Below are 27,966 nucleotides of genomic sequence, written 5' to 3' on the forward strand. Positions count from 1 at the left end.
AAACTGTTAAAAATGCATTCTTAACGAGCGAATATGGCTCTCGGAACGCAAGAGCGTAAGATGTCACGATTTCAAATTTCCGCTAGCCCTATGGTTGCATCGCGAAAACCCGCTCATTTCCCCCATTCGGGACGCTAAGCATCTAGCGCTCAATAGTGTCTTCACTAATTTCCCCGGTTCAAAGCACCTTGCGAATCTTTCCAGTCTCACATTCCTGGGTGAACAAAAGGAAACAAAATCATGACTTGCAACAATGTCGACTTCGAAAACATTGAAAAAGATTATCTACGCTCTAGTATCCGCGTTTCTGTGCATCCGAATCCTGCGCCGACTATGGCCTCAACATGAACATCAAGAACATCTCGAACCAGGCCCACTTTGCGCCTCAGGAGTCGTGTACACAGTCCAGAAAGGCGATACCTGCGATAGCATTTCTCTCGCACACAAAGTCCCCTCTCACGGGTTGTGGGAGGCGAACAAAGAATCTATCGTGATATGCGACTTCCTGGACAGCCACGTCGGGATGCAACTCTGCATACCGTTCTCGTGCAGAGAGGTCTACAAGGCTCAGGAAGGCGATACCTGTGAGAGTATCGAGCAGACGCACGCAGAGGTCTTGCGTGGCGAGAGCTTTATAAAGCTCAATCCGTGGCTGCAGCGTGCTTGGCTTTGTGACCAGCTTGAGTCAGGCTCGTATTATTACGGCAAGACGTTTTGTCTGGGCTATCAGGGTGGGTTCTTTGGGACTACGGAAGATGTCCCGAATCCGGTGTTTCTTGACGAAAACCGTGATCCTGTCCATCTTGGTGGCTCTGCAAATGGGCAGAATCGGTTGATTGCGCACACATGATACTTGTTTTGATATCTTCGTCTGAGGAACGGCTATTTCTCTCATGCTCATTTTGGATACTATACTAAGCGCATGGTCCGAGGATGAATGGAAGGAAAAATGAAAAAAAAGAAAATCGCATACAAAAAAAGGGTATAATCCAGAATGACGCCAAAGCCCAAACACCCAATTACCGATTATGCGCCAAGACCTCAATATCTCATGACCCTCCCAAAAAAAAGAAAAAAACTTAGTCAAAGAAAGGCAGCGATAGGAGAACTGTTTGATATTGGACAGCCATTAATTCCTTCCAAGTTGGTTGACCTCAGCCCAGTGTCTAAGCCCCAGTGAGGCCCCTGGAATGTGGCAAATGCATCATGTACCCGTCCCGAAGGATGCAGACTCCTCTCACACGGCCGACGAATCTTCCCAGAATATGGTCTTGCTTGAGAAAGTGGAATGATGAGAAGGATTCGTTGCAGTCCTCAGCATGGCTTGTCACGATCGGAAGACCCGGGCTTAGGGGTCTAGAAATGCCACAGTCCATTTGGTATCATTTCTTCAGATAAGATGGTTCATTATGGCGGTTCCCATTAAGAACGATGGAGCCCTTTTCAAGACTCCCGAGGGACTCTTTCCTCGCGCACCACCGCTGCTGCAGGGGGTTCGGGCATGGTGGATGCCTCGGCCTCGCCGTCTCTGTCTGACTCCATGCTCGCTCTCACTCCGGCGTAGACCGCCTTGCACAAAGGACAACAGCCTTGTCGCTTAGTGAGCCACATATCGATGCAAGCAGGATGAAATATGTGTCCGCAGGTTAAAGGCCGGACCTCGTCGTTGGCGTCGAATTGGTCGACGCAGATGGCACACACGGAATGTGAATCGCCCTCGGAGGAAGGACCCTCGTGGGCATTGTCGCCCTCATCTGATGTTTGTTTGTTTTGGGTTTCTTGTTGACTGGGACCGCGAGACGTGGTTCGCTCTATTGTCGTTGAAGGGCGATCTGCGCTCTCTTGGCTCGGGGTTTCGTGGGCGCTCTTCCAGGCACTATAGCCTACTGTAGGGAATCGACGGTCGACATCTTCGCTGGTCATCACCGGTCGGACTTTTTTTGGCCGGATCGCTTCAATGTCGGGCCTGCGAAATTGAGGATAGAGTTCATCGAGTCCGGATCGGCGATGCCTGCGCCATACTCGGGTTCTACCGTAGAATATTGGTTAGCACACGACGAAGGGAATGGCACGTTAGATGCGACAGGTCCTCGTACGCGAAAATGATCAGCACCACGAGTGGCACCTGAATTAGGAAAAACAAAGCCCACAGTGCTGGGTTCGTCATGTTTGCGATGCTATTTGTGTCCTTCTAGAAGCCGTCGAAACATTGGGCGGCATTTCCTTTAATAATGGAAAGCGACACGGTGAATCTACCAGGCAGACAGAAGTCGTATGCCCAGAGAGGCTCGTCTGTCGTCAGATAATCCGGCCCCGCACGCCCTGATAAACAAAAGAACGGCCAATTCGTGGCTCATGAGGTCATGGCGCCTTTTAGTCCCGAGGGGACGCTCCAACCCCGTCGCTGCATTCGCTGTTGGATCCTCCGCAGCCAAGACGCTGGGGTTGGCACTCGCTGCTCAGCCACATACAGATTCTCGATGCAGCAGTTAACTCGTCTTCGAGAGAGCCTCTGGGTTGTCAATTCTGGGGTTTCCCACCGATTTGAAAAGCTTAGTTTGCCGCGTGGAGAGGTATGCGACTTTTTACTGTGTTTGAGCTGTGCCTTGGTCGGCTCTTTGTCTGACATGGCGAGGTTTACGATCGAACATTGCTTATTAGGTAACACGATCAATTGAATTTATCGTGTTATGTTGCCTCTGAACTTTATTACAAGCATATTCCTCGGACCATCCACACTTTTCATGGCGTTGCATGGTTCTCTTTGACCCTCTGCTATGCACCAAGCAGGAGATTGAGTCCATGTTTATGACTCTTGAAATTCCTCGCCTTCGACTTTGGCATACAAACTTGTTCAGAAATAGTCAACCTTGAGGAAGGTCTTGAACTCTCCCTCCTTCAACTCCTCGCTCTTTCCCAGCCATCGCAGCAACCAGTAGGGAACTCTCGAGTGCGAATCCGCGGGATAGTGCTTAATAGCCCAGGAAGTGACATTCTCAGCGCCAACGAAGAGCCCGTCCTGCTGCTCGCCGTCCACCACGTGGTGGTAGAAGTCCACGGTAATGCTCTCCTCGGCCGACAATCCCCAGCTGAACAGTCCCGTCGAGGAGCTGACGTTCGTCGACTGGAATTCGCAGCCGTTGTTGACGGAAACGCAGGCATCAATCACCGAGGGAGAGGCTCTACTGCACATCAGAGGGACGATTGCTTGGTCGCCGACGTATCCGATTCCGATCTGATGTAGATACTGGTCAGTTTGGGGGAGATAGATAGTCACTGCGAGTGGAGCCTACATGTCCACTCTTGTCATCGCTGGAGAGCGAGATGGTCGTGTCGCGGAAGCCTTCCATGCTGCAGGCCTTGTCGGTGGCCGTGGTGTTGACGCATCCATCAACCACCGCCATGAAGTACCCCGTGGTGCCGGTGTACGGGTAGTAGGAGTTGATGTTGTAGCATCCGCCTTTGGCCACGACAGGCTGCACCGACGAGGCGTAGGCAGCTCCGAGGACGGAGAAAGTAGTGAAGATGGTAGAGATCATTCTGAGGGTCAATCAGGATTAGGCGGGTTGGTACTGATCCCAACCATGAACCTGGCCGCAACACTGTCTTTATACCTTTCCATGTCCACCTGGTTCAGATCTGAATTTTTCGATCCCCAATGTTCGCCCCTGGTACTCTTACCCAGTCGGGCAAAGTTGACGCTAGACTAGGCATCGTCTCCCGCTAGCTGTGGGGGCCGTTCCTCAACCTTCGGCTAGAACGTGCCTGGTGAATGGAAGATCGACAGGGCAATGGGGCCTTCCGGACATGGCCGGACGAGGGTAACATTTTATCAGATGATTTAACTCTGTGCAGTGTGCAGGCTGCAGCAACTTGACCAAGTTCTAAGGGAAATAGGAAATGCGGATCTACTAGATCTACACAGGCATTGTCGGTGATTATCTTGATCGGAATTCCACCTAACCCATCAAGTTACTGCTGTCAGTGAGATTACCGTTGCATTGCACCAATCTACTTGGCACTCAATCATGATGTGAGTCACCTTTCTTGTCGACATGTGTTTTTGAGTAGTCTCTGCAGAAGCGAGGCTGGGATATACATGATACCCCGCGAAAATTGCAGCCACGGTCATACTCTCTGCTAGTGCTTATTTCTATAGTGGTAAACCTCCTGGCTAAAGAGCCCCACAGGCTATTGTCTGTATGAAGAGACCTGCTGACATCAGGCAACAGAATGCAGCCTAAATACTTCTTCAGCAAGCGTCGTCAAAGGGACAAGGCGTGACTACTCATCGATTGGCTTGTGATTAGTGATAGCCTAGTGCTATGCCTTCATTTCATAAACCTAGTAATTGTTTTCGAAACCTGTGTTCACACAATGGCTTGTGCTGGTCAGTTGTAGGTATTCCTACTTGGGATACTTTCAATTGGTGTGTGTTGAATGATATTCTCTTGTTGGACTCAATATACGACAATGACCTGCAAACTGCAAGTTTCTGCCTCTAAAACTCCTGTTCATTCTTCTTGCACATGTTAGTCTACATACACCATATGTATATGTGTTCCACTCTCAAGACGTTCCCACGGAAATATTGAATCCGCTGCCCTGGAGCACATTCACCGACCAGGAACCTCAAAGATATCCGCAAACGGATCCCAATCCGGATCAGTATGTCTCTCGTACTCCATCAGATTAGCAACTGTAGTAGAAGTCGCCTCCCCGTATGCCCACTCAAAAAACGCCAAAGTCGCATCCACCCCCGCGGATATCCCAGACGACGTCCAAATATTGCCGTCAACGGTCCACCGCGCGCGTGGCACCCAATCCACCTTTGGACCAAGCGCCACCGTATTGTTCCACGAGGCCTTGTTGGTCGTGGCGCGCTTCCCGTCAAGAACCCCAGACTGCGCGGCTAGTCGGGACCCCGTGCAGATGGTGATCAAGTACTTCACCTTGGGGTACGTCTCGGCGATGAACTCGATCGTGCGAGTCATGTTCGGGGACCGGGTTCCCAGTCCGCCGGGGACGATGAGGACGTCCATATCCGGCGCCTTGTCGAGGGTGTGCGTTGGGATGATCTCGGGGAAGCCGGTGGAGTTGTGGGCGTTCATTGCGCTGGCTCCCGGTCGTGTAGTTACTGGATCGAGGGTTTCGGAGAGCAGGAACAAGTCAACTTTGTGGGAGGACGTGAGGCGCTGGAGGACCTCCAGTGGACCGAAGACATCCATGAGTTCGAAGGCTTGGAAGAGTAGCATTCCGTACTTTTGGGGCGGTGTTTTCGGGGCCTCGGGTAGGGGAGTTGGGCTGGCGGTGGGTGCTGAACCTAGGCGCTATCGATCAGTAACTGTTCCTGCGTCAATTCGAGAGTGACTGACTCGATCCAAGACTCATAACGAGCGAAGGCATACAGAGACCCAAGAGACCAGCTCTCAGGTAACTAACGTTGGGGAGCTTCATGGCGCCTCTTCACAGATTATGTTCGATTGAGGATTTGGAAATCAATCTTGCCCATGGCACCTTGCCCATCTTTATACCTGTCAGCACAGTAAACACAGCCCGATAAACGTTCGTAAGCAAGTAACATAGTCGATCAGCCATTCTCCGTCTTCCTATAACTTCTCAATCCCTGCCAAGAACTCCGATGACGCCAGGATTCTCCGGCCAGGGATGCTGAATCAACGGGCGAAAATGTACTGCTTTTGAGCTGATTTGAGTCTGTTTCAAATAATCACCAATGGATGAGGTAGTTCACGTTGGAAAGTGTAAGCCGAGAGACTTTACGTATGGGGTATCTGAGTAGGTTCGGTCTTGACTGCTCACAACGTTGGAAAATATACTACGGCGATACGCCGATCGAGAGCAGTTGCTGCCATTTTATTATCCGTATCTCAAGCGTAATTAAAGAGTGCCTAGTTTATTTTTACCCTTCGAAAGAAGCCAAGAAATGAGAGATAGCAGGAGAAAAACAAAGCGAAACTGAACGGTGGCATGGAAGGTAGATGCGAGCCTCAGGCTTGAATTTATTGAGGCATCCAGGCATCCAGGCAGCAGCAGGGGACAAGGCCCCAAGGCAGACTCATGACTCGATTAGGCTAGCGCTGGAGGAAAGGTCGCGGATTTTCCATCTCTTTGCATTCAATGCGACCGATCATCTGAACCCAGCAAGAGTTTCATCTAAGGTCATGTTCTCCCATACAGTTGCTTCCTAATTCCAGTTATCAATGACGGATTTTAACCATTTAGCCAGCTATCGATGGATCCATCCTCGGCCGTCGGGTGAGAATGTGGCTCCATCACCATTCACCATCCAACCTTCTCAATTCATCACAGTCTAGCCCTTCATCATCCTTAATGTTTTCAGAATGACCTGGATATAGCTAGAGGGCCGGGTCGCAGTATTCGCGAGTTGGGACGGTCCGTCGCGCCGAGGTACGCCTGAAGCAAGAATCCATATCAAACCACCGGGCTGACACTTTCAGGCTTGCACCACATGCCGGCGGAAGCAAAGAAAGTGCGACGGACAGCGACCAATCTGCTCCTTATGCCGTGCCTTTAATTTCTCCTGTACCTTTTAGGGGACTAACTAGTGGTAACGTTTCGCTAGTGCTTATGTTGCAGATTTAGAGCGACGCGTCAAGAGTATGGAGGAGCAACTGCAGCGTCAGAGTCCACCAGCAGCTCGGCATGACAGTCCGTTGAACATGGGTTTGCTTGCACAATCAACGCCTTCTAAACCTTCCTGTGAGTTTTGAACACGCTTCGTGGGTAGTTCTCGGCACTCTGCTTGGAATATATCTGCGTTTGGGATGTGCAATTTTCTTTTACTTCGGGCCCACGGAGCAAAAGGAATCACCGCCAGATCCCGAATTATATGCTCCTTCATAGATAGTTAATGTTGAATTGTCTAGGAGCTTGCCGCAATGGAATACCTGATATTTGATTTTCGAGACTCAAAACTACTGCTGATATAGAAGACCAATAGATTTGAAGTACGCTGCGCTTACCTTTACTCGCTATGACCTGATATCAAAGATATAACGTCACCAGGTAGAGAGGCCTAAAGCGGCGGGTAAACGTTCTATATACGTACTATCTGATGCTTCTTTCCTTCTGAATGAACGATAACCTTGTTATAGGAGATTTTTAGCTAGTGGCACGATATGTCTCCTACTCTAAATAAAACATGTACATACGACCACAGGGTGTGGAGAACAGGGCTTCCCGTCCGCTCAGCCGTACTTAAGCCACACGCCGGCCGGTTAGTAGTTGGGTGGGTGACCACCAGCGAATCCCGGCTGTTGTATGTTTTTATTTTTAATAATTCACTATTTAATTATATTAACCCGTTCTTCCTTTAAATCCCCCGGCCAAGCCTATTATATTAATATGGCCTACTCCCAAGTCCTCAGCTAGAAGTTCTCTGGATTTCTGCCGAGAGCTACCCCTAAACTCTTCCCAATGGTAGCTGGACGTACGCTGCAGCGATGGCGTTAACCCAGCCACTCCACATAATTCTAGTTGTTACTCTTAGTCTCAAATCATAATTCTCTATTATCGGCCGCTCAACATCAAACCATAAACATGTTTTGAAATAGTGAGCGGAATATTAACCAAGACCTAATCAGGTGATTAAGCAGTCTATATATTGTTATATTGTAACCTGGCGATATTTTATTACCAGTAACTACCATATAATACTATTAGTTTACTATACCTGGCGACCTGGCGAGACTGACCTGGCGACCCTCTTTGTCCGCCACTACTAGTGTGGTAAAAGTTGCGTGCGAGGAAATGTGCGCAGTGATGTAAAAATAAAATAGAATTCCCGTTTTAGTTCTCCGGAATCGCCGTTTTTTCCCGGAGGAAGATCATCATAAAGACCGTCGTGCGTCCATGAGCGATGAGAATCCGAGGGTTTTAGAGCTCGCTTACCGTAAATACGATATTAAAAATATTATTAGAGCACTAGGTTGCGGGATGAAAAAAGCTAAGGATATTCGATGAGGGAAATATTTTATAAGCGCTTCTCCTCCATTCGACAAAAGCGTGCAAACTCTGGATGTTCTGGATAAGAACCCTGCCGAGGCGCTAAGGGGTTTATTTTTTGATATTGATACTGTCTTTGAGGAGAAGGGGTGGAAGTATCTGGCGAGAATAGACAAAGACTATGATTTAAATCAGGCTGTCAGGGAACTGGAGTGGAATCCGGAGTATAGAATTGAAAGGGCATTAGGGCAATTGATGCGTGGCGAGCAATGGAAGAGTGACTTGACATCAAGAGTCGGCAAGAAAGGATATAATGCTGTCAGTACAGGGGTGTATACAAAGGGAAGAGAATATGAATTTTTTGAACCGAGTAAGCTAGGTCCTAGAATTATAATGCCAACTATGTAATGTACTAGTGTCAAGATGGTAAATAATTGTATTTTAGAACCACATAATAATGTCTAGGGAAACACCGTCCTGCTGTTTAAACTGGGCTATTCCAGGGTAATAACCGATAACTACCGACTGGGACTAGTAATGGTCATCACCGTCACGGCATAGTACAGGTCAAAGAACATTGCAACAGTCCCGAGACATGTCTTTACATAAAGAGAAACTTCTCTCGTAACTTCTATTTGGAAGAACTTGCTCATGCATCTCCATTTGCCCCCGAACTAACTGTAAGAGATCAAAGGAAGCGCGATCTTCTTTCTTCAAGTCTTTTCTACCCTCAAGTATCCGGGTCGCAATTGTGCCAAATCTTCAGCCAAGGCGAAAACAAATATGACATCCAGATAATCTGGTACAAACTACTTTCTCAAGCCGTCTTTGACTTGACCTTCTCCAAATTCTCCAAATATCGGTAAACATCAACAAAAGATGTCAGCCATCTTTCTTCCCTGTCGTCACAGGGCTCAAGAGGACAAGTGTAGGCCCGTCTCTCATAACAAAGAGATGGCAAAACATTATGAACAGCGAAATACGCGTCATCGTTGTCCTCCGACGAGGATGTGTTTTTCGTTCGAAAGACGTCCCCTTTGTCGTCAGTGACAGGGGGATTGGCGGTTTTGATGCCTTGCGTTGGAAAGAAAGGCACATCCGTGAAATAGAAAGGCATTCCTTCCATTAAAATATCAACCTGATCCTTGATGAAGTGTGAGCGCAAGGTTTGGGAACTTTGGGAACCTTGCTCATTGTCACTCAGCAGTCGGCTTTCTTTGCCCGAGAAAAGTCCATGTTTCTCCAGATTGCGAAGCAGTTCTACCAATGCCGAATCAAACGGGATCACTGGGAAAAAATTGTAGCGAAAGTGCTCGACTGGCGTAAAGGACCTCCAATTACGACTCTTGATTATATTGGCTGTCTTTCGCATTCGATCCACAACATGTGCAATGTTTGCCCGTCGTTTCTGTTCCGGGTCCAAAGTACGCTTCAGCAAATCAGGATTCTTTTCCAACATAGTCCCGGCAAAGTAAAGTTGGTCAGTGGATCGCTGTACCATCCCCATCTTTGCATGCTTAACGGCCGCAATACATCCCTCTAGCTCTTCCACCGTTTCGCAGAGGCGAGGGTTAGGCACGCCGTTTGGGTAAACCGAACGATCGACATAGCGATCTAGTGGTGTCGTTAGGAACTGCTCCAATAAAAGTGCCTTGACCGGGCTTTTAATGTCTCTGGCCATGTCACTGGCGGTCCAACGACGTAGACCATCGAATGTTATCGCCTGAGCATTACTTGCGAGAGGCCCTCCGCGAGGTCGGTAAAGCGATCCATCAAGTTGAGCAAAAAAGTCCAACTGCGCATGCAGACTGATTAAAGACTTGATAAAGTTCTGCGTTTGCAAAATGTTCGTCTCGTTGTCCCCAAACATTATTTTGTAATGGGGATGTGATTTTATGGCCTCCACCACGGTCGGATCGTCGTACCAGATCAGCTTGAGGACATCATAGACGAGTAAGTCACCGATAATCTGATGTGCTATTTCAACCGGCAGTTTTGCCAAGCCGGTGACTATATCGTTGAATTTCGGCATTTCCCAAGTTCTTTTCAAGTTGACGAAAAGAAAGGTTCAAATTTGAATGATACGTGGCAGAGCCTCCTTAAAATATGCCAATCCGAAAAACCCAGCCTCGCACCCCACTGATTTGGGGGCGAGTTTCTTCTTGAGTCATACACTAGTTCGATGGAGCCAATTACATGGGCAAATGTTTGCTTCTATGAAGATCTACGCTGAAGTAGCCCCTCGGCGGGGAATTTAAATTGATCGGTCGCCACTGTCACAAGTTTCTTTCTTTGCTATCAGCCGTATTGAACGCGTTTCTTCTTTTCAAATCTCGGCCAGCCACCAAGATGGACGAGCTTCCCGAGTTTCTTCCGAACGTACAGTTCGAGATCAAGCATGCCGCAGCTCTCGCCGAACAACTTAAATTAGACCAAATCAGATGCAAAGAACGCCGTACGCCCAGCCGACTAGTGATAGTTTTACCCAAACGAAAACCCTCTGCGTCGTTACTTGATGCTGTCGCCTGGCATATCACACCGTACAAAGAGGTGCCTCCGGCACTGCGATGGGCTCGATGCGAAGCAATCATTGAAAGCATCACTGCATACTGGAATGGACTTGATTCCCACTGGCATGGACATGTGTCATGGGCAATACCACAGACCCACGAGCTTGACGCGACCCTCAAAGTATTGCAATATCTCGAGTCGAGGTCATCCGTGTCTCATATTACGCAGAGGAGCTCTTTCAACGATGTGGTCAATGCAGTGAGATCTCACCGGGGCATGAATAGTGTCATGCGCAATGACTTCCACGAAGAAGCCGAGGCACGCCTGAAACAAAGGGCTGGAATGACACCAGCTAAACCGCGATGCTATATGTGTTACCGGCTGCGCTCCAGCGTCGGTACTCATGATATGTATCCTTCGCTTTGTAATGATTGCGGAGACTTTAACTTGAGCTCGTCAAATCAATCGCTGCCGCCGAACCTAAGGCTTTCCGGGAAACTCGCACTTGTCACCGGGGGCCGAATCAACCTGGGATACCACACAGCTCTGAGATTACTTCGATGCGGTGCCCATGTCATTGTTTCTTCGCGATACCCTGCCGATGCAGCGAGTCGATATGCCCAAGAAAGCGACTTCCAAACATGGCAGTCAAGGCTCAAAATCATTGGGGCTGATTTTCGGACTGCCAGAGACGCATTTCGGCTCGTTCATATAGTCAAGGAACTTCTGCGCTCGTGGGGTAATGATCTAGGAAGGAGAAAATCAGAACGCACCCTGAACATCTTGATCAACAATGCCGCCCAAACTTTGACAGATCCCCTGAGAGCGGAAGCTAGGGCGATATCTCGCGAGGAGCAGTTGAGAGATGATCCACGTACTCAAGCATTGATCGCAGGACAGCCTGGAGACGGATATAGACCAATGATCCGAGGGGGGATGCATGCATCCTGGATCCCGAGCATCGAAGATGATACCAAGAAGCTAAGAATCGAAAATGACTCCAGCAAGCCGGAAGACAAAATCATATCAAAGAGTTTACACACGAACAACGCTGAGGATCCAGGCAAATCCTCCTGGATCCAATCTCTAAACGAAATCCCCTACGAGGATCTCATCAGCGCACATTCCGTCAACGCATTCGTTCCTCTAATATTATGCCGGGAACTCCTCCCATATATGGGCTCACCTCCAGATAATCAATTCTGGTGCCATCGAGACCGAGCACAGGGCTACATAGTCAATGTCTCTTCGCGTGAGGGTATTTTCGAAGACGTTTCTGATTCGCGCAGTAAGGCCGGATACCATGTACATACGAATATGTCCAAAGCTGCCATCAACATGATAACGGAGACCGAGGCTGGGGCTGCATGGGAGTCGTGCCGTGTGGCGATGAATACAGTTGACCCGGGATATATGAGTGCGGCCCCGGACTGTCAACCTCAGGGTGGTTGTCCGATTGGATTTGAAGATGGGGCTGCTCGGGTATTGTGGCCTATTGTTGTTGGAGAAGATGGGCGAGCTGTTAAGGGCAAGTTCCTCAAGCATTTCCAGGAGGGTTCGCCAATAATTCATTGATGGTAACTACTCCACCACAAACCGTACCACGGACTGTTTGATTGCTCCTTGGGATGTCTCGGATCCAGACGAATAATGAAGTCTGATACTATAATTCCAGTGTCAGCTTGAAGGATGCAGGATTATTGTGAACAGAGAAAAACTTGAAGGATTACAATTATTGAACATATTCAACATACGATAAGCAAGAAATATCAATCCATAGACCATTATCATTCTCAACTCAATTACTTAATATAGCATGGGATCCTTAGCATGCATCAGTTTCTGTTATCCCATAACCTTCGGGCACTTCAGTCCTTCCTCTGAACGCCCTGAATCCGCCCTGACCCCGCCTGTCGACCTTGTTCATACCAGCAACATGGAGACTTATTAGCGTACATTAGCGTAGCCATTTGTGATTTTGGTATTTTTACAGTATCTTACGCCAGATTCTATGTACCCCAATCCTGTCATAATTCATATACAAAGCTCAAATCAACATGGAATTCAATACAAGAGAATCACCCGCTCTCACCCTGTTCTCACCCTGTCTATTGCGCACTCACCCTAATCACCCGAGTCGCGCGACGCTAAAGCGGCGCTCACCCTATTCTCACCCGGACGTCACCCACCTGGCTTCTGGCCGCGTTCAAGCCACACGCCGGCCGGTTAGTAGTTGGGTGGGTGACTACCAGCGAATCCCGGCTGTTGTATGTTTTTGCTATCTTTTTCTTTTTCAAGATAGATAGTCTCTGTCTATTCCTTGGGTAAATTCCACAATCTCAAAAATTAAAGTCTATCTATCCCCTTAAAGACCCAGCCTTGAGTTGCGAATAAATTTTCAAAATGTTGAAAAGATTAGTAGTAATTGTCTCCAAACCAAATACTCGTTTAGAAATAATTATACTATATCGAATACAATGTAGCAACAACGTAGAGTGGAGATGCAACCTTTTCATTTCGAAATTTCATACTCCCTGGCATGACCTCGGGTGACACGGACTTGTCCCCATGCCAAATTGTCCCCCAAGGGCCTAGTAATCGACTCAGAGTAGTAAGATCAGTTCTACACTGTTGCCGCTTAGTCCGGGGCCCCGCATCCTTAGAATCGTCAGGCTCTCATGCGCCCGGAGTTCCTGCGAATACCATGTATGCAGTTACACTAGCAGAGCACTCTGGCGCCACAATCCTACGTTGTCCAGGGCTTGTCTGCATCTAGTGCCAATGATCGGGTCCCTTCATTCCTCAGCTAGTACGCACGCCGTTAGTTCCCGTCGCTTATATGTCCCGTGCCGAGTAAAGATGGAAAATTTCCGGCGGCACAGCTGGCTTGTTGGGTTCTACATTTGTAGAATGGATTCCGCCTCTTGACTCTTCAACATGGCGTCGTGCGGGGTGCCTTTAGAGACGGACTCGTAGTCCCCGTCAATCGGATGTCTAGAGAGGGCCTTGAGACGCATGTGAAGCTTACTGTCACCAGCATCAGAGGTGGAACAACACATTCCGCCGAGGTGATAATGCGAGAGCAGCTAGGGTGTACTCGCATACAGCATGAAAGTTATACAGCCAATTCCGCTAGTGCTGCCGAGTTCGAGTCGCGATTCCATAGGATCAAGAAGCGTTACGAAGCTTTCTGAAGCACCACGATGGATTTTCTCCACTCGGAGAACTGGCGGGCTGCTTCGTCTACCATAAGCACCACATATTCATTGGAGGGAAATTCACCCCACGGGAGAAGCGCGTGGCATTGTTGACCTAAGTACGGACATGGTGAATTACGGCTGGAGTGACATAAAAGGCAAGGCCATACCCATTATCCAATACGCCGACCTAGAGAATCTTCCAGGGTAGATATTGTACTACTTTGCCTTCCAAATACTTCGCCTCTAATTTGATCTGGAGCCAGTGGAAGTAACCAAACATGTTACGACGAGTTGAACATGCTGTCGTGCTCACTCTAGGCCTCTTTGGCACGGGCTCGGTCGTTGCCGCTGGTCCTTGCGATATCTACTCCTCGGGTGGCACGCCCTGCATCGCTGCGCACAGCACAACTCGGGCCCTGTATAGTGCGTACAGCGGTTCGCTCTACCAAGTGAAGCGCGGCTCTGACGGTGCCACAACCAACATCGCACCGCTCTCTGCTGGGGGTGTCGCGAATGCCGTCGCGCAGGACTCATTCTGTGCCGGCACCACCTGCCTTATCACCATTATATATGACCAGTCCGGCCGCGGGAATCATCTCACTCAAGCTCCGCCCGGCGGCTTCCAAGGCCCCGAAGCCAATGGTTATGACAACCTGGCCAGCGCAATTGGCGCCCCGGTCACGCTAAACGGTCAGAAGGCGTACGGCGTCTTTGTCTCGCCCGGCACCGGCTATCGCAACAACGCAGCCAGTGGAACGGCAATCGGTGACGAGCCAGAGGGCATGTACGCCGTCCTGGATGGAACCCATTACAACGGTGGCTGCTGCTTCGATTATGGTAATGCCGAGACCAACAGTCTCGATACAGGCAATGGCCACATGGAGGCCATCTACTTCGGCGACAATTCTGCCTGGGGGACTGGCGCTGGTAGTGGCCCTTGGCTCATGGCGGATCTCGAGAACGGTCTCTTCTCCGGCCTCAGCAGTGGCTACAACGCTGGCGACCCGTCTCTCTCCTACCGATTCCTCACCACGGTCTTGAAGGGGAAGCCAAACCAGTGGGCTATCCGGGGCGCCAATGCTGCGTCCGGCTCGCTATCGACGTACTACAGTGGTGTGCGGCCAAGCGCATCTGGCTACAACCCTATGAGCAAAGAGGGTGCCATCATTCTTGGTATCGGTGGCGATAACAGCGTCAGCGCCCAAGGCACGTTTTACGAGGGCGTGATGACATCCGGCTATCCGTCCGATGCCACCGAGAGCTCGGTCCAGGCCAACATCGTCGCTGCTAAATATACGGTCGCGCCACTGACAAGCGGCACGGCGCTCACGGTGGGCTCCTCGATCTCGCTGCGAGCCACCACATCCTGCTGTACGACGCGTTACCTCGCACACACCGGCTCGACCATTAACACGCAGGTCGTCACCTCCTCCAGCAGTACTACTCTCAAGCAACAGGCCAGCTGGACTGTCCGCTCCGGCCTGGCCAACAGCGCCTGCTTCTCATTTGAGTCTAAAGATACCCCCGGCAGCTTTATCCGGCACTATAACTTCGAGCTCCAGCTCAGTGCAAACGACGGCACAAAGCAGTTCCACGAAGATGCGACGTTCTGCCCACAGACAAGCCTGAATAGCCAAGGAAGCTCTATTCGATCATGGAACTACCCGACCCGCTATCTCCGGCATTACAACAACGTGCTTTATGCCGCAAGCAACGGCGGCGTCCACACTTTCGATGCTACTGGCTCATTCAACGATGACGTGAGCTGGGTGATTAGTACCGGCTTCGCTTGAATGTTTGTTCATCTTCGAAGCATCGGTTTGGAAGCAACTGTCCCTATCTGGTTTGCTCTTTTTAGGCGATGGTGGTTAGGGAGTCCTAGCTGGTGATTAAGAGGACTTCGAAGACCTAGTTCAGGTTTGGCTGTAGAAGATTTGTCCTTGTTAGTGAAAGGATAGGCACCGTTATGAGCATCTATCCATTTTTTTATCCAGTGCTCGCATATACTTTCCCCTATCTTGCACCTGGTATTTGGATTAGACACACTGTGCCACCTATATTCAATTCCACAAAGTTTATATGCTTAGTGCGGCGCTCCATTAAGCAGAAACGAATTCGGTTGTCCGACATCATGTCATAAGGAGCTGTGAGGGGAAAAGGAGGGAGAAAGCGAGAAGAGAACGGGCCGAGGATCGGATCGTGGCATGAGCGAGCTGGTGCGTGTACTGATTGCCGACGGATCGGCCCGGAGGGAGCAATCTGGCTGCGGCCTGATCAGAGTATGGGCGGGCTTTGGTACTATCAAATGCATGCACAATGGGCTATTTCCGCCTATTTATCATCACTCCTGATTGCGATTGCGTTGTTAGTTGGTATTTCAACTGTATGCTATGCGGTGTGAACTGCATCTCAAACCAGGGTTCTGACGGAGTATCAATGTCTATTGATCCCAATTCCCAAAACAGGTGATACAATTTCCCAATAGGCTAGGCTCGTAACGTAGAACCTGGACCTAGAAGATATCTATCTGAGTTATTAATATGGGCTCAGCAGAGATATATTGGGAACTGCACCAATATGTAACTATTGGCTACCGATTAATAAAATAAATTATGTACCACGGAAGCGCAAGTGAATCTAGGGATTGCCCTATCTTAAAATTGTGCCTCTGACCAGCCTTGGGCAGCTATGTTACTAATTACTCCCACCCCCTGTCAGGGTCTGTGCCGTGTGTACAGACAGGTTTGAAACCGGCCCGTCGAATCCCGATGAACCTTGCTCTGATGGGCCGACAGGACTTCTGTTCATCCGCGTTGTAAGAAAATATGAGGTTCCTACGCTCCTTGAAGGTATACCATTTGCCATTAATCCCACGGATTGCTTTCCGTAATCAATTGAACACGGAGATAGGCATATTGAGTCTTCCGATTCATCAGTACATACGGTTAGGACGAGGGCGTGGCTCAATGCCCGGATCCCGGATCCACCGGTCACCCCTTGTAGGGCTTGCGAAGTCCCAATCCATGCTCTGCCACTCGCCATTTACTCCAAATTCTCCGTACACCTGCCGATCGAGATGATTCAATCCGATGCGAGGGATACAGATAGACTTTGAGGAGAAGCTCCGTTCTGCCCCCACCGGGCTGAAAATGAGCTGGGTTGGTGGCTGTCAGATGATGGCGTCGAATTATTGAACTTTATCTGGAACTACCGATGGTACTAACTAAACAAGAGGATTTCTTATCGAAGGATGGCCTACCAATGTCAGTATTGCTCGTTGCTGATGAGACCTGTCTGATCTGACCCTCGTATGGAGTACCGAGAGCAAAACACCTGATAGGTCCATACCCGGATGTGGAACAAGATGCAGCAATCGACTCGCGTCAGCATGCAATTCGTTAAGATGTGGTCTGAGAGCCCCCACCAGTGGATCAGCGCGTCTTGGCAGCTGAGAAGGTACCTGCACATTCGGCGCAAAAAGCAAGCATGCCGTCCGCCTTATTTAAACACGCGGTGCCTTGCATCTTCCAGAGTTGTCGACCGCTGGTGTTGACCTCATCTCAACCTCACCATTAATCCCATTCCCTCGACCAATTTCCAAGAATCTCCCTCACAATGCTGCCTCCACCCGCGGCCTCCAACGATGTGCTCCCTTGTCAGATCCTAGCCGAGGGACTGGGCTTCGACAATCGCGACCACGAGCTATGGTGGCTCAATACCGCTGAAAGTCTCAACCGTGTGATGATTCAATGCGACTACAGCGTTGATATGCAGTATAAATACCTCTCCTTCTTCCACCGACAAGTGCTCCCCCGCATGGGAACCTTCCGACGGCCCGGGGTCGAACCGGACTTCATCTGCGGGTTGTCGCATGGAGGGCACCCGTTTGAGATCAGTGTCAAGATGGACAACACCGCGACCACCTGTAGAGTGGGCTTCAGCCCCATTGGGCCGTTCGCAGGAACGAAACACGACCCACTGAACAGCCACAGCAATCGCGAAATGCTGGCGCAGTTGACGACCATGCTCCCCCAGATTGATCTGCGGTGGTTCGATCATTTCCATGGCCAATTCGCCCTCGACCAAGATCAGCAAAACGCCGTCACGGGCAAACTTATTCGGGAGTCTCACGGAGTCGAGAGCCTATCGATCGACTTCAAAAACAACGACATGGTGCCTAAGGCATACTTCTACCCCATCCCTGCCCATATTGGATCGGGGACGTCGTTATTTGACTTGGGCTTCCGCGCGCTGGAGAGTTTGGAGGCGACTCGGGAGGATGCCGGGTTGAAGTCGGCCGTGGCGGTGTTCAAGGACTTTCTCAAGTCGCGCGTACCCGCGGAGGGAACCATGAATGGATCCCTGCTGGGCATGGTAGGCATCGACTGTCTCCATCCGAGCGAGTCGCGGCTGAAACTGTACCTGGCGAATTTCCGCATGGACCTCGCCACGATTCGCGAGTACTGGACCATCGGCGGTGTGATGAGTGATGAGACCACGACGAAAGGACTGGAGTTGGCGGAGACACTGGCCAAGCGTTTGAACCTGGGTGACAAAGCTTGTGACACGATCGACCCGGAGCGGTTGCCGTTCATGTTGAACTATGAAGTGCGGCCTGGGAGCTCGGCAATCAAGCCCCAGATCTACTTTCCCTTGCTCGGGGTGAATGACGAGTTCATCGCGGATGCATTGATGGATTTCTTCCAGGTTCTCGGTTGGACGCATTCAGCGAGTCATTACAAGGAAGAGCTGCGACAACGATTGTAAGTCTTTCTCTTGGTATTAATCTAGGAGGATAATACTGACTGATGCTGTGTAGCCCCCGGCAGGATCTATCGCAGACGACCAACGTGCAGCGATGGTTGGGATTCTCCTACTCGGCGCAGAAGGGACCGACAGTGAATATTTATTATGATGCTGTCGCGGGAAATGTTGCCAAGGCGTGAGAAGCAAGAACCACCACCATTAAGTGTTAGATGGCTGCATGATATCGAATGATGTTTTGACGTTGATACTGTAGAGGCCCGTGACCCGCCGAACCATAAGTCCAAGAAGCACTTGCTCAACTGGGTTTAGAGACTGCAGTCACCTAATCGTCTTGTCGCCTCGCGATGATCGTCTGTCTTATAATAAGAGCTACCAATAAGATGTACCAGGCGCCGCCACCTCATCAGTCTGCTCTGCCTTCATTTCCCTTGGTGGTGATATACAACGAGATGGATTTCCCCTCGCCGTCCCCGTAAGGCGTCCCTACTCTGTAACTCGACCTCCCTTCTTCTTTAGTCTCCTCATACCTATCTCATATTATTATCATAATATCCGGGTAGGCTTGAAATGTCGAATTATATATTATGAAGGCCCTCGAGATTTAGGGCACACATGGCTGGACGCAGAACAAATTTTCCATGGCAGCATCCCATGGCCAAGTGCTTTCGGGATGAGGCTCATGCGCGTGTTTGCAAGCAGTCTTCCCGGAGTGCTCTGAAATTACTCAACAGAGACAGCTAAATGAGTTTTATATAAATAATAAAAAAAAGTCTGGGTGCGTGTCTGGACTAAATGTTTGCGTGCCCGGATGGCTCCCGGGCCGTCCCTTTTCAGCTGTACTACTACACTAGTCCTGAGTAGGCAAGCGAAGTACCTGCCAAGACGTCTATACGCTGTGACCAATCATCGACATTGCTTGCCTGTAAATCCATGTTGGCGTTGGATAACATAGTGGGAGTATAGGTAGAGAATGCCAGGATCAGAGGCAAACACAGACTCTATAAATTCAGACCACTTCCACGCCGGCGTTTCCAACCGAGTCCAAGGTTTATTTGTTAAACCCTCATTCCCTTGACCATGAATACCCGCAGTGCCTTGTTAGGTGAAATCTTCCTCCCACTTATTCTCCTTCCTGCTACTACTTTCCTTGCAAGGCCATCAGAATTGAAACTGACAATCATAATATCCACTAGGCCTTCTGTTGTTCCCCGCTGCATTGGCAGGAAAGACCGGTCCTCGCGCGGACATACGTGCAGACATAAATAGAGACGGCACCATCGATTTGACCGGTGACACGGACGTTACGGGGAAGCAGGAATGGACCGAGTGTCGCGGCGCTGTGTTCCTCCCTAATATCGGAGACACTGACCGACGATGCTCTAAGAAGGCCCTTAGCGGACCACCACTATCCAACGAGGAGCTAGACAAGTGCAATGATGCCTCGGACAATATCCAGCGAGCTTCCGACCTGATGGCTCCTGTCTGGACGGTCCCCATTCTAGGCCTCCCTGGCGATGCTCAGGGCTTTGTCTCCGTTGTTCAGAAGCGGGCGCGCGAGAATGTTCGCGTCTTCCGCCCTGATGGCGCCGGGTGGGCGTTTGTGAACTCCACTCATGCGTTTACTAAGAAAGAACTGGAGAGGGGACTGAAGCTTGGTGTCGATGGGCGCGATACTCGCCGTCCCAATGGCTGGGATGGCCACGCCACTCTGCGCTTTTCGATCATCGGAAAGAATCTAAACTCGACGGATGAAGTGCATATGAGAGTCGCCCCAGTGCTTACTCACCATCACCTGCAATCCGTGCAGCAGGTCATTACTGTTCAGGGAAACGCTACTGAAACGCCGTGGCAAAAAAATATACCGAAGACCTCTCAAAGGCCGTTAGTAACGCAGGTCTCGATACTGATGTGTACCACTTCAACCACAGCAGCGATATCTGGGCCCAGGACTTCATGGAGCCCGGATTTGCTAATATGCCCGGACCCAACGGTACTATCTCTATCAGAATTATGATCCGCTGTCCCCAGGACTCCCGTGTAGCCGGTCGCCAACTGTTCGAATACTACCGCAAGGCTGGCGTAGGAGCAGTCCAACATCTCGGCGGCGCGCGTGACGAGATCAATTCTGGTGGAAATATCGAAACCGTGCCTCCACACAATGCCCACGGAAAGTTATGGCCGGCTGGGCGCGTTATCCTCGGTACCCATGGTAAACAGAAGCACCATATTCTTCCCTACCTCCAGGCGCAGGAGACGCAAGACCCAATTCTCCTCGATACTGACTGGCTAGCTATCGGCCATGTGGATGAATTCCTTCAATTTCTGCCCGCTGACAATGACCGCGGGTGGCTGGTGGTAGTTGATGACCCTCGAGCAGGAATCCAACTGCTCAAAGATCTCCAACAAGCCGGCCACGGAAACATCCCGTCTATTTCCCGTATAAATGACACACAAAGCGCCCCGATCATTTGCGAGAAGAGCTTCGGCTGTGACGCGATACCAGTCACGCCCTCGACTATCACCCAAGCCCTCGACGATACGGAACTGCTGCAAATTAACCACGAATGCGCCAAGCGCATTGACGCCAACATCGAGACCCTGAAGAAAGAAGTCGGCCTTACCGACAAAGACTTCATCCACATCCCTTCCCTGTTCAAGAGAAGCGAGCTCTTCGGTGACGACACTCAATCTCGCAAGGTGGATGCGTTCTTCCCAGGCGTCATCAACAACCTCGTCCTCACTGGCTTCAACACCTCCATTGGGCCCAACCCATGGGGACCGTCTATCAATGGTACCGATGTCTTTGCAGCAGCCATCCGCAGAAAGTACGCCGATATCGGAATTGACCTCGTCTTCATTGACGACTGGAACTCCCACCATAACTATGGTGGAGAAATTCATTGTGGCAGTAACTCGGTTCGTGATATGTCGCAGGCATGGTGGCGAAATCAGGATGGCTAGTGCTCTATTAGCTGTGCTGCCTTGACTCTGTTCGACGATGAGCCCTCTTGCCTGTCCTTTGTAAGTGACGTAATGACAGAGTTGGTGAATAGGTTTCTGTTGATTATATTTTCCTTTCTCCCCAGATGGTCGGTCCTCTGTCTTGTACATACCATGGCGCGACTGTGTCCCATATGCCTATACCTCAACCTCATCATCATAGGTAAGAAAATACACTCTTATAGGGTGGCTTGCGGGCAACGAGGCAAACATTCAGCACAGCCAAGCCACCACATGGTCTACCAAGCTGGTTATGGCTCGAAAGGCAGTCATTCAGCTTGTTTTGAGCGATACGGGGAAGGTGGGAGGCTGTAACTAGTTTGAAAATGATTGATAGTTGCTGCGCATGTCCTCAAACTTAAGAAGAGCCTATTTTACCATATAATCAAAGCCAAGGAGCTTACTGAGGGGAAAGTGAACCTTCTCATCTTCTTCTCTAGCCCCCAAATGCAAAGTACCATTCTCCATCCAATCGAGTTTTGACTATTGGCCGATCCTCAGGGATCATGAAACGACCCCCAAAAACAGACCTTTGACAATGGAGCACCGTAAGGATCGCCGTGCCGGCCAGCCTTGGCGCATCGTGCTATACCTACAGTGGAGTTTCCCGAGGCGTACGGTCTTATGACAAGGCTGTATAGACAAACGTCCAAGCCCAGGACAGGTAGACCACTCTTCTTCCCCGGACCCTTGGTACTTGGCAACTCACTAGAACCGACCCGTTTCACATTCGCTCAGCCTCTAGAAAGGAGCCCCGCAGTAAGCGTTACACGCCACAACTAGAAGCGGTTTATACATATCTTCGTACCTATATCTCTATTGTCGCGGTGGTGCCGAAAGAGTGTCGCTGGGAGATACCTGAGTCTCATGAAACACTGTAGCCCGAAGCCTTTCGCCTTGGTTCGAACTATCAGACCGCTCCTGTCCCACATCGCTTTGCATAGAAAGTCGTTACATCGACAGATTATACGTATAGTGTACCTTGGGATCGACCTTACTGATTGAACACAGCCAAGTCTTACTAAAATATTAGCACATTCCAGTGACCTTATATCCCCCACCCCGTCGCCCCTGCCCCTTTTACCGCAAAACCGACCTGTTTAAACAGAAGAGATCCAACTGTCATGTCAACCATGCTCCGACTGTGCTTTCACTAGCCAACACACCGCCCATATCTTCGCATGATGTCTAACGATGACCGGACATGCTACCTGCCTGATGGTAAAAGTGCATCTGACCAGGTCCCCTGCTCCTCCAGTGAACACACTTCCTGTTGTAAGAGAAACTCTCTGTGTCTAGAAAATGGATTTTGCATGTCAATCGACCAACCCTACGTGCTATATCGAGGAGCATGCACGAACGCAAAATGGGACCAGGGATGTCCTGAACATTGCAGTACGTACGCCCAAAGTATCTTTACGAGCATTCCTGTTCACCATACAATTATGTGCAACATGCCTCCTTCATCCACAGTAGTACTTACTTTGACTTCCATAGACAAGGTCGGTGATCCTTACTGGCTCCAGTGGGAGGACAACAAAAACGGACAGCACACGTATTGTTGCACCTGGTTCGGAACCGTTGAGAACAGGAGTTATGGTTGCGACGGCGCGACGACTTTCACCTTACCCGACACCGGTGTTCTATTTGGCGGAGCCCTTCTTCAGAACGTGACCACGTTCAATGCCACAGACACAGAGTCCTCAGGTGGCTCGCCCAGCAGGGAAATAGCTATTGGAGCGGGTCTAGGAGTGTCTTTGGGGTCATTGATGTTAGCATTCCTGGCGTGGGCGCTGTTTGAGCGTAGGGAACGACTCCGCGCTAGGTGTATACCTGTTCCCACGAATACTGCGCTCGGTCGTCACCCCTCGGGCTATGTATACCCGCATGGAACTAGAATGGACAAGCCTCCCGTGGAACTGGATCATAATGCACCTATACCGGAAATTATGGGCCGGGAGAGATAGGTGGCTTGTCGAGAGATTTAGCATCATTCAGGGGAGCGAGAGCGGGATGGGGACATTGAATCTAATGCGATCGGTACTTTAGCGTAGTGGTTTAACTCCTTTAATATGTGTCGGTCGATTTGCTGTCATCTGAACATGAACTAGAAAATAATATTCGTGGCATTTAGTTGTCCGTGTCATTTATTAAGTACAACAAAACATCCAGACCTTACACGCATCGCCATCATTGACTATAACGAGTATTCTCAAACTCTGGAAGAGCCCATTTCACCATCCACTCAGACTCAAGGATTTGCTGAGCGGAAGGACGGTCCTCCGGCCTAAAGCGAAGCATCGAGCGCAACATTGATAACAGAGCATCTCGTTCGCTTAGTTCAAGAGGCGGCTTACTTTCCTGTATCCGTGGTCGCTGCACACTCCTTTCGAAGCGATCCTCCCATGGTTCGCTCGGTTCTCCATGTGGGCTGGTCTTGCTTTGACATGCCTTCGATACTTTCGACCATTCAATCGGTAAGGGGCCAAGCAACACGACCTGTTGGCAGGTCATGTCATCCTCGTTTGTCAAGAAACCTTCGAATAGTGATCCCTGGGCAATGATATCCCAGATGGTGCAGGCAAGTGGCCAGATGTCAGATGAGAATGTAAGAGGTTTAGCTGGCTCGAATCGTTCCTCTGGCGGGCGGATTAAGAGAGGCGTGTGAGAATTGAATTTGTTCTCTTGTAATGGAGAGAATGCTTCACCGAAGTCTGAAAGGCAGATCCTGGACTCTGAGATTGTCACATCCTCGCTTGGCTCTCCGAGCCAAATCGGTATTATACCATATTGCGGGACGCCTGGTGGGAGCTATTGGCCATCTCACCGATTAACTGGCTCCAGTATCGGCTCTCCATACTTCTCATATAACATCTCAATAGATAGCTGGTCAAAATCACAGGATGTTTGAAGGAGGATATTTCCACGATGAAGGTCTCCATGAACGAACCCTTGGGAATGGATATACTCGACTGCAATCACAAGCTGTGCTGCGATCGATCGGGCTACCTCAAGTTGGAATAGGCTGATCCATGATCCATTCTTTGCATCGGAAAGACTCATTGTCGCGGGGCTTGTTACCAAGCAGACGTGACTACCATTAGGGCCTCGGAGTTTGAACCTTTCCAGTATCGAAGGAATCATAGATCTGCCTATAACTGATGATGGCTGCTGGGGTTCCGATAGCTTCAAGAGTACATTATTCTCGAGGGGATTGGAGTCCGCCGTACACACTTTGACTGCGACAAACTTGTTGGATAATTCGTCTTGGGCCAGCCAAATCGTCGATTATGTGCCATGGCCGAGTTTATGGACCACCCGATAGCGATCTTGGAAACGTATGCCAAGTGTTACTGGGTGATAGCCTCCGGGCCGGTAGTACTCCATTCGTTCTACATCCTCAATAGGTTCATACAAAACGCGATTTGTCTCCGTGGATGAAGTTGCGAAACTGAAGGCAGTAGCATGAAATGCACCCCCGGCTTGATGGAAGGGACATGGTCGGCTTGCCTCATAAATGGGACCAGAGCGAAAGAAAGGTGCGAGCAAGCGCAAGGGCCGAGAAAGCAAGGGGCATAAATTGCCCATCATGAATTATGTCGCAATAAGGCGTCGGAATTTCCGAAGTCAGATTGCAAATCGAAGGCGGCCTGTCAGCTCGATCTATGCAGTTGACGCATCGGGGGGAGAGGCGCGTTGATGTTGAAGTCGGTGTTGGTCTGAGTGAGCCCCTGGGGAACTCCACTCCGCCTTGCTCGGCGGGAAGAAGAACATGAACAAAACTGGTATGTAAAGTGCCAGCATTTTTTCTTTATTTTTTCCTCCCTGGACTGCTCAGCTATAAAGAGTTTTTAAGACATAGCCTCAAGCCGACATATATTTTCAGTGGCTGCAACCCAAACCGGAAACTACCAACTCAATGCGAAAATCCTAGTGTGATTTATATAAACCCACGGGGGTCCCCTTTGTATAACAACATTGTTATCTTTCCGTCTGCATTGAAAAAAATGCTTCAACACAAGCCCGAGTGGCTTCCAGTAGCGCCCTGGAATCTTACAAAAGCCTTTCAAGTCTAAGTCTAACAATCCCCGGGCCCAATTGTGAAGTGTGCTTTAATAAAACTATCGGGTCTGGCCGTCCAGTGAAAGGTCAGCATCGAACTTCTGTTGGACGCCCCCGAAGAAACGAGCCCAATAGTTTAACGCCAAATGAACACTAGCATATGGCAGCTCCTTGGGAGTTCAAGCCTTGCGATGGGATCTAGCAATCTCCATAGGCAGACAGGATAACAGAATAGTTCCCAACACTAACGACATACTGGCCTTCGTGATTGGAGACCGGCAATTAATTAGAGGATGGATTTAGCCCGAGCAAGACCAATTAAATTGGAACGGTTGCCAATGATGATGCCTGTTAACTATTCTTAGGAGGCAGTCCGCCCTATCCGAAAACCAAATAACCCTAGGAGATCCTGGTTCTCGCAGTTCCCTTTCTTCACTTTCTTTCCGATTCAATTCATTCACTCCCATTTTGACAGCTGTTCCCTTACTACTGTTTACTTCCGCACTCCAAGAGACACTATAATCATGATCTTGGAAGCTCTGGTAGGCCTATCCATGGCCTACTTGGGCTGGAGTATAGTGAGCATGGAAATCAATTACCGCCGGGCATCTTCAATGGGCATACCCTTAGTACGGATTTTCATCGATCCTAGTAACCTGGTCTGGATGATCGTGAGCCCCCATGTCTTTCGCATCCTTGATCTCCTTCGGATAGACTTAGGCAACCTTAGCCGCTACGGTCGCAGGGGATGGAATTTTGCCGATAGGGCAAGATCGCATGTCCAGTACGGCCCCGTCTGGGCGCTCATAAGCCCCGTGGACATCTATGTCTATGTTGCGGATGCAGATGCAGCTCATAACATTTGCGAACGACGGCTCAATTTTCTGCGCCCGTCGAAGATGTATAGTAAGATTTTTGAGATGCTTTGCTTTTCGCTGGCAAGACTAGGGCTGATCTAAGTACCTTTTTAGAGCAGCTGGAAATATATGGCCCCTGCATTTCAACAGCTAGCTGGAAGGACTGGCCACGGCACCGGAAGATTCTCGCGACGCCGTTCAACGAGAGCATCATGACTTTTGTCTGGGATGAGAGCGTGAAGCAGACGCGGCAGATGTTGAGCACCTGGACGGCACCTTCGACTTCACAGATCAGGAGCGTAGCGAAGGACACACGGACGCTGTCACTGAACGTGCTGGCTGCCACGGGATTTCGAAGATCATACGAGTTTGTCGGCGCAAACAACACCACCACTACCCCTGCGACGACAGGACCTACGCAAGTGGACGTAGAGACGGAAAGGACCGTAACAAGCTACCGGAATGCTCTCCAAACCGTTCTGGACAACTGCATCATGCTCATGGTCATGCCACGGCGGCTTCTCTCGCTGCCATTTGCACCAGCATCATGGCGTCGTATGGCGAATGCGACAGTCTCTTTTCGAGCACATATGGCCCGCATGCTGGACGACGAGATAACTGCTTCAAAGCAGGGAGCGTCTGGCTCCGGGGGTCTCATGACCTCGTTTGTTCGGGCCCTGGATTTGAAACAAGCGGAGGACGCGAGGGGTGGCAGTGGCAAGGGCATGAGCCTTGATGAGATCTTCGGGAATATCTTTGTTATCAACTTTGCTGGGCACGACACGACGGCGAACACCCTGGCGTTTGCGACGTTGCTTTTGGCTGCTTACCCGGACGTGCAGGAGTGGGTGGCCGAGGAGCTGCAGCAGGTCCTAGGTTCGGTGAATACAGAAGGAGGATATAGTGAGATTTTTCCGAAACTCAAACGGACCAAGGCTGTTATGGTATAGCTTCCATATACTTTTTCGATTCCCTAACAGGGAGACTAACTAACTGGGTCTTGTCATCTAGCTCGAAACTCTTCGCCTCTATCCACCTATTATGGCTATTCCTAAATGGACAAACGATGAACCGCAGAGTTTGCAAGTCGGGGCCCAGACTATAGTCATCCCACCCAACACAGGGGTGCTTCCTAGTATTATGGCGCTCCAAACCCACCCGGCATACTGGGAGGATCCCCTTTCCTGGAGCCCACGACGTTGGATATCGGCACCGAAGACCCAACAAAGCGAGGCATTGTCTCTTGGAGACGAAGTAATCATCACCCCTCCTAAATGCACATTCTTCCCGTGGTCCGATGGTCCCCAGAATTGCCCGGGAATCAAGTTCTCGCAGGTAGAGTTTGTGGCCGTGATTGCGAGTTTGCTACGGAATCATCGGCTCGGAGTTGCGGGAAACCTGGGCGGGTCTTTCGAAGAATCAAAGCGGCGGATCCTTGATACGGTCAATGACGTGGAACTACAATTGCTAGTGAGTATGAGGGACCCTGATCGCATTCAGCTGGTGTGCAAAAAGGCCTGATCTGCATCCAAATGACTGCGGAGTACTACTGCATGCGGAGTGGTTTTACGTGTACGATATAC

At 50.0% G+C, this 27,966-nt stretch overlaps 11 protein-coding genes across 11 annotated transcripts; 7 read left to right on the top strand and 4 right to left on the bottom strand.

Moving 5' to 3' along the window:
- Positions 1–253: 253 nt before the first annotated feature.
- LDX57_004834 (LysM peptidoglycan-binding domain-containing protein) lies at positions 254–850 on the top strand (the record flags this gene model as incomplete). The annotated part of the gene is made up of 1 exon (XM_046086510.1): positions 254–850. One exon carries the CDS (start codon positions 254–256, stop codon positions 848–850), a length of 597 nt encoding a protein of 198 aa, XP_045942475.1.
- Positions 851–1,443: 593 nt separating this feature from the next.
- On the bottom strand, positions 1,444–2,167 carry LDX57_004835 (uncharacterized protein; the record flags this gene model as incomplete). The annotated part of the gene is made up of 2 exons (XM_046086511.1): positions 1,444–2,029; positions 2,097–2,167. 2 exons carry the CDS (start codon positions 2,165–2,167, stop codon positions 1,444–1,446), a joined length of 657 nt encoding a protein of 218 aa, XP_045942476.1.
- A 687-nt stretch (positions 2,168–2,854) lies between these two features.
- On the bottom strand, positions 2,855–3,539 carry LDX57_004836 (uncharacterized protein; the record flags this gene model as incomplete). The annotated part of the gene is made up of 2 exons (XM_046086512.1): positions 2,855–3,235; positions 3,294–3,539. 2 exons carry the CDS (start codon positions 3,537–3,539, stop codon positions 2,855–2,857), a joined length of 627 nt encoding a protein of 208 aa, XP_045942477.1.
- A 1,077-nt stretch (positions 3,540–4,616) lies between these two features.
- Positions 4,617–5,457, bottom strand: LDX57_004837 (DJ-1/PfpI family protein; the record flags this gene model as incomplete). Its single annotated transcript, XM_046086513.1, has 2 exons — positions 4,617–5,323; positions 5,409–5,457. 2 exons carry the CDS (start codon positions 5,455–5,457, stop codon positions 4,617–4,619), a joined length of 756 nt encoding a protein of 251 aa, XP_045942478.1.
- A 3,346-nt stretch (positions 5,458–8,803) lies between these two features.
- Positions 8,804–10,018, bottom strand: LDX57_004838 (uncharacterized protein; the record flags this gene model as incomplete). Its single annotated transcript, XM_046086514.1, has 1 exon — positions 8,804–10,018. One exon carries the CDS (start codon positions 10,016–10,018, stop codon positions 8,804–8,806), a length of 1,215 nt encoding a protein of 404 aa, XP_045942479.1.
- Positions 10,019–10,187: 169 nt separating this feature from the next.
- Positions 10,188–12,072, top strand: LDX57_004839 (uncharacterized protein; the record flags this gene model as incomplete). Its single annotated transcript, XM_046086515.1, has 1 exon — positions 10,188–12,072. The coding sequence occupies exon 1, from the start codon at positions 10,336–10,338 to the stop codon at positions 12,070–12,072; it is 1,737 nt and encodes a 578-aa protein (XP_045942480.1). The 5' UTR covers positions 10,188–10,335.
- A 1,903-nt stretch (positions 12,073–13,975) lies between these two features.
- LDX57_004840 (alpha-L-arabinofuranosidase B) lies at positions 13,976–15,490 on the top strand (the record flags this gene model as incomplete). The annotated part of the gene is made up of 1 exon (XM_046086516.1): positions 13,976–15,490. The coding sequence occupies one exon, from the start codon at positions 13,976–13,978 to the stop codon at positions 15,488–15,490; it is 1,515 nt and encodes a 504-aa protein (XP_045942481.1).
- Positions 15,491–17,312: 1,822 nt separating this feature from the next.
- Positions 17,313–18,643, top strand: LDX57_004841 (uncharacterized protein; the record flags this gene model as incomplete). Its single annotated transcript, XM_046086517.1, has 2 exons — positions 17,313–18,460; positions 18,517–18,643. 2 exons carry the CDS (start codon positions 17,313–17,315, stop codon positions 18,641–18,643), a joined length of 1,275 nt encoding a protein of 424 aa, XP_045942482.1.
- Positions 18,644–19,435: 792 nt separating this feature from the next.
- On the top strand, positions 19,436–21,598 carry LDX57_004842 (protein-arginine deiminase domain-containing protein). The gene is made up of 3 exons (XM_046086518.1): positions 19,436–19,566; positions 19,658–20,345; positions 20,393–21,598. Exons 1-3 carry the CDS (start codon positions 19,542–19,544, stop codon positions 21,423–21,425), a joined length of 1,746 nt encoding a protein of 581 aa, XP_045942483.1. The 5' UTR covers positions 19,436–19,541; the 3' UTR covers positions 21,426–21,598.
- A 1,179-nt stretch (positions 21,599–22,777) lies between these two features.
- LDX57_004843 (uncharacterized protein) lies at positions 22,778–23,431 on the top strand (the record flags this gene model as incomplete). The annotated part of the gene is made up of 2 exons (XM_046086519.1): positions 22,778–22,859; positions 22,962–23,431. 2 exons carry the CDS (start codon positions 22,778–22,780, stop codon positions 23,429–23,431), a joined length of 552 nt encoding a protein of 183 aa, XP_045942484.1.
- A 2,619-nt stretch (positions 23,432–26,050) lies between these two features.
- Positions 26,051–27,904, top strand: LDX57_004844 (cytochrome P450; the record flags this gene model as incomplete). Its single annotated transcript, XM_046086520.1, has 3 exons — positions 26,051–26,432; positions 26,498–27,327; positions 27,395–27,904. The coding sequence occupies 3 exons, from the start codon at positions 26,051–26,053 to the stop codon at positions 27,902–27,904; spliced, it is 1,722 nt and encodes a 573-aa protein (XP_045942485.1).
- Between the last annotated feature and the right edge of the window lie 62 nt (positions 27,905–27,966).

This window comes from Aspergillus melleus, assembly GCF_016097325.1.
Source record: "Aspergillus melleus strain CBS 546.65 chromosome Unknown contig2, whole genome shotgun sequence".
Classification (NCBI taxonomy): domain Eukaryota; kingdom Fungi; phylum Ascomycota; class Eurotiomycetes; order Eurotiales; family Aspergillaceae; genus Aspergillus; species Aspergillus melleus.

Coding starts and splice junctions, on each gene's coding strand:
- LDX57_004842 (XM_046086518.1), top strand. CDS start 19,542: ATGAATACCCGCAGTGCCTTGTTAG. Junction 19,567..19,657: donor TACCCGCAGTGCCTTGTTAG/GTGAAATCTTCC, acceptor AATATCCACTAG/GCCTTCTGTTGTTCCCCGCT. Junction 20,346..20,392: donor CCGAAGACCTCTCAAAGGCC/GTTAGTAACGCA, acceptor CTTCAACCACAG/CAGCGATATCTGGGCCCAGG.